Here is a 9,787-nt window from a genome sequence, read left to right as displayed (position 1 = left end):
CTCACCAGCAAAGTGAGGCGAGTAGTTACGTCTTCTCTGTAGGGTTGCTGTGAGGATTAAATGTGCACGTGAAACTCAGCACAGCGTCTGGCGTGGAGTAAGCCTTCAATACATTAGCTCGCAGTACCAATGTTTTCTAAGAAAAAAATCGGAAAAACTGAGTCTTCCCTTGGCTTCTTCTAGTCCAAGTGCTGTTGCTCTGATGATTTTTCTGATCCTGCTAGCCTCCAGGGATCCAGCACATAACCCCCGGGTTATGTGCTTAAACTGACCCTGTACATCACCGATCGTAGCTTTATAATACTTGTACCATCTTTGCTTATTCAGTTCTTTGTCTCTCTGTCCAATTTCCAGAGACTTTCATCTCCGTGTGAAGGAAATGGCCACGACGTCTGGCTTCTTGGAGAACCCCCCGGACCCAACACAGAACGCGGTATACTGTAACCGCTTAGCTTGTAGTTGTGGAACGAATAATTCGATATTAAAATCTCGTTCATTTACTAGGTTTAGAAAAGTTCGTGGCCGGTGCATTTAAAATACATAATTTTATGAAACTAAAAATACCCCTCCCCCCACCACAAAGTCTAATGAAATCAAGTGCAGTGCTTGGAGAGAGGTTTACTGAAAAGAGTAAGGGGTTTGCTTCCAGGGCGTAGGGTCGGTTTTTCCTTTTGATTCCGTGGGGCGAGTGGCAGGGTAGCCAACCTGCCCCAGTCCGCGCGGTGACCCGGCCCGCCCAAGTGCCCGACCATGTCTGAACAGCGGCGTCTTTGCTGTGAATAAAATTGCTTTGTGTTCCATAGACACGGACTTGGGGGGGGGGAAACCTCAGTGGTCAGCACCTCTTATGCTCCACTTGAAAGATGAACAAACTGAAGCCAGAAAAATGCAAGATTCTTTTTCTGGTCGGGCTGGGCCTAGATGTCAGGTCGCTGACTTCCAGACCGTGTCGGAAGGGTCACCAGATCCTTTAAAAATAATCACGGCGGCTTTAATAGCATCAGCACCTGTTGTTTCAGCTTCCGCAAGGCAGGAGCTATTAATCTCTCCTCCTCAAAGCCGCGTTGCTGGTCTGTCGGAGCCTTGTTTGCTTCTTCACGCAGCTGTCTACACCATCGGGGCCAAATGTGGAGCCGAGGCACCTTTCTGCTTAAATCCAATAAATCGCTCTGCCCAAATTTAGAAAGAAAAGCGACACACATCATCCGGACAGCGGCCTAATCTGGCAAGTCTCCACCCCACCTAGTAGAAGCCCGAGCCCACCACGCAGCCCCAGGCCAGTGACCGGCCGTGGCCTGGACATCAGGGGCTGGGAACTGGAGGGACAGTGAGTCTAAGTGGCAACTTCAGCGTCCGTAAATGGAGCGCAGTTATCATCCTTCTTTGGGAAGTTGTGAGAATCCGAACTGTGAATGCCGCCTAAGACCTGCAATAAGCAAGTTGAGTTTGCCCTTATTGCCGTTACTGCTGTTGCTGTGTTAGCTCGAGCGCCGTTGTCTCCCGCGCCCTTTCTACCCGGCAGCCCACGGCCCGCGGCCGCTCCAGCCCGAAAGTGAAGGGCTCGCGGCCCCTGGGGCGGCGAGGGCGGGGCGGCCCCAGCGCGCATGCGCGCCCGCGGCGCCAGGCCCTCTTAAGAGCGCGGCGCGGCGGCGCGGCGGGCGAGTCGGGGTCGGGCGCGCGGGTGGGCGGGCGGCTGCTGCGATCGGCTTGTTCCGCAGCCCCGGGGGCCGAAACTTCCGTGGGAGGCGCCCAGCGGTGCGCACCTACCCAGGGCGCAGCGGCGGGGGGGGGGAGGGAGGGGAGCCAGACGGAGCGCGCCGAGGCCGGAGAGCAGAGGAGGGGAGCAGGGCGAGCCGCCCGCCTGAACCCGCGCCCAGCAGCAGCCGCGGCTGGCTCCCGGGACCCCGGCAGGGCGCGTCGGTTCTCGTCCGCGTCCCGGACGCCCGCGTGCGCTGGGAGGATCGACCGTCCGGCCCGCGGAGCGGAACGTGGTGGCTGCACCCAGGGGGCGGCCCGGGCGGCGCGGCCGGAGCCATGCGGACCGAGTTCGGAGCGCAGGAGGCTGAGCGCGGCCGGCCGCTGCACTTGCTGCCCGGAGCTCTGTGCCCGCTGCCCGCCGCCTTGGCCTCTTCAAGCCGCCCGAGGGGGGAATAAAGGCCAGGAGACGCGCCACGACTAGCGCGCAGGACCCCGAGGCTTAAACTGTGCGGCAGCGCCCTGGCTCCGGGTCCGAAGCGGCGCGCCCAGCGGTCCTCCGGCCTGAGCGAGCGTCCCCTCGGGGATGCACGGGGAGGGTCCCGTCGCGGGTGAAGCCTCCGGGGGCTGCGGAACGGCAGCCCCGGGGGCCCTCTGAGTCGCACCCGGAGAGCTCCATCGGCGAGTGCCCACGAGTTACAGGCAGCCCCTGTTGGGGCCGGGCCGCCGGCCGAGGGAGGTCATGGCTTAGCTCCCGCACGTCGCGGCGGGGGGGGGGGGGCGGGGGCCCGCGCGGAAGGCGCCGCGGAAGGGACACTCAGCGCAGAGGTCCCGGCCTCAGCACCGCCTGGACCGGGGCGCCGGGCCGCCACCTCCCGGAGTCGGCCCTGCGCCCTCTGGAGACGCGCCGCCCGCGCCCAGGGTGGTGCCATGTGGGGCGGACGCCGCCCGGCCGCCTCCTCCCGGGACGCCGCTTCGCTCCTGCGGCTGCTGCTGGCCGCGCTGCTGGCGGCAGGGGCGCGGGCCAGCGGCGAGTACTGCCACGGCTGGCTGGACGCGCAGGGCGTCTGGCGCATCGGCTTCCAGTGCCCCGAGCGCTTCGACGGCGGCGACGCCACCATCTGCTGCGGCAGCTGCGCGCTGCGCTACTGCTGCTCCAGCGCCGAGGCGCGCCTGGACCAGGGCGGCTGCGACAACGACCGCCAGCAGGGCGCCGGCGAGCCCGGCCGCGCGGACAAAGACGGCCCCGACGGTTCGGCAGGTAGGCGGGCCGGGCGAGCAGAGAGGGGAGGAAGGGGCTCTGCCTCGCCGGCGGGACCCGGCAACCTGGAGAGGGGGAGGGAATTCGGAGCCTGCCATTTCAGGAAAGGGGCTTGGAGCGGGAGGCGATGCCTGCGTCCTGGCGCAGCCTTTACCTTGTGTGGAACGGGACAGCGGTTCAGCGCCCTGGGCCTCAGTTTCCCCATCTGTCAGCTAAAGAGCGGCTTGGCTTGGGTTTTCCGGAGAAAACCCTAACATCCAAAGCATGGCGGGCCGCAGCCAGCCCCACGTGCCTCCTGCCCAGGGGTCTCCGTGCCCCTTCCCGGGTCTCCTGTCACTATGGGTCCAAGTCCGAGGACGGGGTCATGTTTTGGCGGCGCCCCCTAGCGAGAGGGCTGGCGGGGGAACCTGAGGGCTCCTCGGAGGGAAGGCCGCTCCTTGGGTCTTCCCGAGGGTGATGGGCTCTACCAGCCCCCCGGGGAGAGTCTACTCCTCCCTAAGATGCACCTCCCCCGCCCTGGCCTCCTTACCACGTCGGACTCGGTAGGTGTGACATCAGAGCCGTGCCAGCCCTGCTCTTTGTGGCCTTGATTCTTTAACTGTATTTTTTCAGATTGCCCAAGTTAGAGTTGGAGAAACAAATGCGTGAAAGCATTTGATAGGTTCCACTGCCTCCGCTTGTCACTAGTCTCCCAGACCCCTCCCTCGAGGGCCTATCCCATAATGTGTTTGGGAGGGAGGATGTGGTCCGGATGGAGGTGGAAGGGCACACATGGCCCGGAGGGGCGTCTCCGCCCCTTATGAGAAGGAGAGGACTGTTTATATTAATACTGTCCCCCCGCCCCAGCCCAGGGTTCCAGCCGCCTGAGCCAGGGCCCCTCTGGTCCCTGTTCACAGAGCTGGCTGGAGCTGCTGAGAGGCAGCTCGCTTCCGTCCTTCCCTTTGCAGTCACGCATTTTATTAGCTACTCCTACTGGTCGGCTGCTGCCTTGACTCGGAAGAGGAGAAGGGAGGGGAATTCCAGAAGAGGTGCCGTGTTAAAAGGCAAGGGCAGCATAGCGGGGTGTGTGGCCTCCCGAATAAAGCCGGGTGGACGAGCCACGGGCACACTGCTTGACTGCCTTCTCTGTGTGTGCCAAGTTGGGCTTTTGCTGGCCTCCTAGAAGTTGGGATGACTGGACAAATCAGTAGGCAGCCGACTTCTCAAGACGCCATGGTTTGTGGGGATGCTTTCTAAATTCCACTTTTGAATCTTTTTTCCTAAAAATTCTGTACTTCTGCACTCAAGAAGGACAGCGCATGTCTAATGAAGCAGCGCCGAGGGCTTCCAGGAACACTGCCTTCTCTGCCCTGAGTTATTTACTCTTCCAATTAAAATCCTGGAAAGAGAACAGTGATTTCTCCCCCAAACTCATTATGTGGACTTACACTGCTTTGGGGGTGTTTTTTTGTTTTTTTTCTTTAACTGTTATTTGTTTACTTGATAACATATAAGGCTGGTATCTTTAATTTAGAAAATGAAGTCTTCAATCGTCAGCCTTTGGTTACATACTGGATAAAGTATGTTTTACTTATAAGGCATCATTTCTCCATGGCTCCGTGTGGTACTATGTTCTAGAAACACTGACTGCAGGAATATCGGTTCTGTCCAAGGAGCGTGATTAGAACGGCTGCTGCCCTAGCGGACAGAGGGTGTTGCGTGTCTGTGACTTCAGGCGAGGGAGAGCCGAGCGTCTCCCTGGACCACGTGCTGGCACTGCCCTTTGCCAAGACCAGCGGGACCAATCCCTGTCCTCGTGTGGCGTCTGATCGAATAGTCAAGGAGATGGGCAGGAACGTGTCAAAAGACATGGGTTCTTGGTCATCTGGGGTGGGATTCCACAGACCCCTCCCTCCTGATTCTCAGTCCCCATCAGTTAGTGTGTCCAGCTTCTGAAACCCGGTAGCGCTAGGCCCACGGCACCCCGAAGATCTTTTTAAGTAAAATAATTGAAAACTGGAGCTCGCTATTGATTTTAGTAAAGTGTTCATTTTTATCCTGACAGTTTTATTTTCTGGAATAAACCTCCCGTGTTAAGTAGGATGCCCATTGCTTTTTGCTCTGCGGGCTTTTCCCTGTGATTCTTCACGCGGAATCCAGTGTCCTAACTCCAGACCTGACAGCTCCGCCTCAGCCACGTGGTCCTGCCTGGGGCCTTGACTCACTGCGGGCTCTTCTTTCTGGAACAGATGTCAAGCCCTGTCCTCCTCGGTACCTTGTTTCATGCTGACCTGCTGCTTGGACAGCCTCCCCCCAGCCAGGCCCACATTCCAGGGACCAGCTTGTCAAGTGTGTGTGGAGGGCTTTTTTTTTTTTTTTTTTTTTAAACCCGTCTTTGACCTTTGTACCTTACAGACTCTTTTCGGAAATGGCTGTGACTAGGGTCTGTCCGAAATTTTTGATTTATGTGCCTATGAAACAAGAACCTGCGAAAAAAAGGTCAAAGAGGTTTACGAGAAATGTAAATAATTTTCTGGGGGGAGAAAAGACTTTGAAATAATTTCAACTCATTTCTGTGCAGACCCTACAAACTGTTAGGGTAGCCTGAAATGTGGGCAGTTCCGTTACTCGAGGGATTTTAGAAGAGTCTTAAACCGTTAAACTCATATTTTTGCTAAATTGGGTATTTGCCTCCATGAGCGTTGCAGTTGGTGAGTCTAGCTGTCAGTGTTAACAGCTTTGCTTTGGGGGCTGATCCCCGCTGCCTGTAGGCGGGCCTTCCTGTGCTCCCCCGCCCCCCCATCCCTAAGCACTTGATAAAGGACGGTGCTTCCTGTGTGCGGCCGATAAGCGCGCACACCAGCCCGGCCCAGGTTCCTGGCTTCTGGGTACTGGTGGTGTTCATTTATCCATCTCCACTGCCCATCCCCGATTTTTACTGCATCCCTACAGGAAGTCATCACAGTATGTCTCTCTCCTTCTCTTCAGTCCCCATCTATGTGCCCTTCCTTATCGTCGGGTCGGTGTTTGTCGCCTTCATCATCTTGGGGTCCCTGGTGGCCGCCTGCTGTTGCAGGTGCCTGCGGCCCAAGCAGGAGCCCCAGCAGAGCCGGGCCCCAGGGGGGGCCCGCATGGTGGAGACCATCCCCATGATCCCCAGCGCCAGCACCTCCCGAGGTTCCTCTTCCCGCCAGTCCAGCACGGCCGCCAGCTCCAGCTCCAGCGCCAACTCGGGGGCCCGGGGGCCCCCGACCAGGTCACAGACCAACTGTTGTTTGCCCGAGGGCACCATGAACAATGTATACGTCAACATGCCCACAAACTTCTCCGTGCTCAACTGTCAGCAGGCCACCCAGATTGTGCCCCACCAGGGGCAGTACCTGCATCCCCCCTTCGTGGGGTACACGGTGCAGCACGACTTGGTGCCTGTGACCCCGGTGCCGCCGTTCCTGGACGGGCTGCAGACGGGCTACAGGCAGATCCAGGGCCCCTTCCCTCACACTAACAGCGAACAGAAGATGTACCCTGCCGTGACTGTGTAACGCGAGGTGCGGCCGGGGTCCGGTACCAGACAGAGGAAGGCAGAAGCTGTGGGCTTGGGAAGGATTCTCAACGTGGAAGTCCCAGCGTGTCGCTGGTGTCTGTGACACAGTTCTGTTGGATGGCTTGCTTTGCCCCCAAACTGTAGGAAAACATCTTTCTCCAAATTAGCGTTTCTGGACATGTTTCATCCCAGTGCATGATTGATTTATGATGGAGAAGAGCATCCCCTGGAGATGCCTGCGTGGTCGCCAGTGGTTGTGTGACACATGTGAGCCCTTAAGTGCCCTTGAGGTGTGGCTGTCAGAAGAATTTTGTAAGCCGATTGTTTTTATTATTTCGTTACTGTTACTTCTTTTTCATTTTTTATTGTATTGGTACAAGATCAGAATAGTTGTTCCCTCCCTTTTACCTGGGCCGGTTTCTAACAAGCATCCAAAGTTTTAGGGGGGATGCTAAGAGCACAATTCTTATAAAAGGAAACCAATCTGGACTCTGAGGTTAGTCCTTGATCTCAGTATTTCCCAGACACACCTTAATTCATTGTAAAAAGATATATATATATATTATTTTTGTGCTTTTTTGGGGTCTATTTTGTGCTTTTTTACCTTGTGTAGAGATCTTATTACAAAGTGATTTCCTACATTAAAAAGAGGCTGAAAGAAATTGTATAGTTACTTAAATTGTATAGTTACTTAACTGATGACATTTCAGAACTCTGGGATTATTTTAATCTTGAAGTAGAGTGATGGTGTAGTAATAAAACCATTCAGCCCCTTCTCGATTGTATCTTTTAAATTTCTGACTTTACATTGACATCTGAGAAGAGTAATAAAGTGTTTTCATATTGAAATCATAAACGATCACCTGCCCCTTCTCCAAATGACTCTTAATTTTGCTGTGTGGTGTGGCTTGGCGTTTCACTCTGTTTGGTGTTCAGACCTCCGTGTCCACATAGTCCTGAGTGCCGGTAATTACTGTTGTTATAAATGAACGTCAGCCTTTCTGCCTAGATCTGATAAAACATTTTCTTGTCTTCCCTAGAAAAGCTCAAAGAAACGCTCGCAGAGAGAGAGATACTTAATATCGCTCCTCAGCCAAAATCTGAGACTTGGGATGAAATTTAAACCGCAGATTCGATTTACTTCGCAAATCATAGGCTTTTTATACTGTCGTTATCAAAATGTCTTATTTTTCAGGCAAGAGAGACTATCAAGTTGAGAAGAGCTTTTCCAAGAGATATTGCCTTTCTTCCCCACAAAGTTAGCTCTTGTTTTCCTCTCTCGTTTAGTCCTCAACAAGCGCTGTGTTCATTACCGGTGTTCTGAATTATGAAATTCAAGTGAATTTATTTGTGTATTGTTCCCTTACAAGAAGGAAGTTGAAGTTAATTTCCAACTGCTAGCAAAACCAAGATTTGTAATTAAATGGTTGTAAGGTACGGTCTTTTACACATATTTATATCTGTATCTATGGTCATCTGTCTATGATCTGTCTACCTTTTCTATCACCTGTCTGTATCTCTGTCTATCTCGTGACTGAAAAATGTAAAACCATTGTTGGCAATTGGTATCAACAAAGATACCCCATCAAATCTTCTAATAGCCAAAGGCAGGGGAAAATCATTTTACTTATTAATAAATGTTTTATGGCATGAATTCCTAGGGGAGTTGGGTTTTTTCATTTTCATTCTACTTGGTAATTTTTCAGATGGTCTGTTCAACCTGTTAATAGGGGGAAATTGCTAAAAATCATAAACATTGCCTTCTAGAACCAAGAGCCTACCTTTAAAAGTGATTGATATCTGTGAAGTCGATAGTATGTTCCGAGTCAGTGGGTATTTTACGTGCTCTATGGGAAACGTTGACAGCACAAAATAAACAGTTCTTTTGGGGTCATTATATTAGCAGGTTAACGTGTGTTCTGTACATTATCTTTGATGGAGGATTCCAGCTTATCTAAGGAAGTAAAGTGCTTAGGAATTTGGAGGTGAAAGGGGCCTTAGAGATCACCCAGCCTGGGATTGGCAAACTTTTTTTTTTTTCAGTGAAGAGCCAGAGGGTAAATATTTTAGCCTTTGCACGTTGTCTCTGAAACGATTCAGCTCTGACGCTACAGCACAGAAGCGGCCACAGAAGGTACATAAATGAGCCTGGCTGTGTTCCAATAAAACCTGACTGATGGACACTGAAATTTGAATTTCATATAATTTTCACATGTCGCAAAATATTCTACTTTTGATTTTTTTTTTTCCCAGCTATTTCAAAATGTAAAAACCATTCTAAGCTCTAGGGCTGTGCAAACCCAGTGTGCCAGATTTGGCCATCAGGCCGTGGTTCACCAGTCCCCAATCTAGTCCACTCTTACCTGGTGCTAGAGTCTCCCCTGCGACGTTCTCAGCAGCCTTTTCTAAACACAGGGATGGAGAGTGCTCGCTTCTCCATACAGGATTGTCTAAGTGTAACTTCTTTTCAGTATCGTGATTCAAGCAAAAGTGCACCTTAATAAATGAAATGAGTTTTTCACTTAGTGAATGCTACTTGGTCTTTCCAAAACATGTAACATCCCTAGAAGCAACCTCAGATCTCTTCAGTTTTCATCAAAACTGGAGAAGTTTAGGTGACGAAGTAAGAACGTTCAAATACCTGGTTTCGGTATACCTTCCTTACTGTCAGGAAATCAGAGCCTGTAAGGTGTAACGTGCACCCCGTAGAAATATCGTAAACTGTTGGAAAAACGAGAGGAGCACGTACAGATAGAAAATGGTTTGCTGTTGCACGTCTTCTGTATGGAAGCCTTCAGTGTCGGTTGGTTCACGATGGTTTGGGGGTGGGGGGCATTTCGTATCCCGTGTGTAGGAAAGTCAGACCCTTTGATTGCAAGAAAGAATGAACCAGTTCTTTGTGTCCACCTAAGAGCCCGGAAACTCGGCATCTCCTATCACTTCTGCTGCCGCTGGGAAAGTTAAAATTTAACAAGAATATCAACATCCGAAGTGGCGAGAAGACCATTAAGACAAATGAGTGCATTTTCCCGGCGTGTTTACTCGGCGATGCTCAGCTTCAAGCCAGCCTTCCTCTTCTGATTAGCGTCCTGGAGGAGAGACTGAGGACATATTCCATCTATTAAATTTACCTTGAGCTCGTTTTTTTTCAAGATTGCACCGTTTTATTCCATGAATTCTGTGACTTGGATTTTCTCCGTGTTTTGTTACAAGTTAGGATTTAAGTTTCCTCCAGAAGCATTTCCTGAGGAACCCACGAAGGTGGGAACGGGGTTGGCGAGGCAGATCGGGGCAGGTGTTCACGAAGG

The 9,787-nt window shown here is 52.7% G+C and overlaps 1 protein-coding gene across 1 annotated transcript; it reads left to right on the top strand.

Annotated features, from left to right (window-relative positions):
• Window positions 1-1,855: 1,855 nt before the first annotated feature.
• SHISA2 (shisa family member 2) lies at window positions 1,856-7,255 on the top strand. The gene is made up of 2 exons (XM_032611749.1): window positions 1,856-2,956; window positions 5,924-7,255. Exons 1-2 carry the CDS (start codon window positions 2,626-2,628, stop codon window positions 6,475-6,477), a joined length of 885 nt encoding a protein of 294 aa, XP_032467640.1. The 5' UTR covers window positions 1,856-2,625; the 3' UTR covers window positions 6,478-7,255.
• The last annotated feature ends 2,532 nt before the right edge of the window (window positions 7,256-9,787 follow it).

The sequence above is a fragment of the Phocoena sinus genome, chromosome 18 (genome assembly GCF_008692025.1).
Source record: "Phocoena sinus isolate mPhoSin1 chromosome 18, mPhoSin1.pri, whole genome shotgun sequence".
In the NCBI taxonomy this organism is placed as follows: domain Eukaryota; kingdom Metazoa; phylum Chordata; class Mammalia; order Artiodactyla; family Phocoenidae; genus Phocoena; species Phocoena sinus.
The sequence above is the reverse complement of the archived record's forward strand: the minus strand, read 5'-3'. Positions and strand labels throughout refer to the sequence as shown.

What these genes read in the sequence shown, in the direction of transcription:
- SHISA2 (XM_032611749.1), top strand. Translation starts at nt 2,626, where the DNA reads ATGTGGGGCGGACGCCGCCCGGCCGCCTCCTCCCGGGACGCCGCTTCG. An exon ending in CGGCCCCGACGGTTCGGCAG is followed by an intron (nt 2,957 to 5,923) that starts GTAGGCGGGCCG and finishes CCTTCTCTTCAG; the next exon opens with TCCCCATCTATGTGCCCTTC.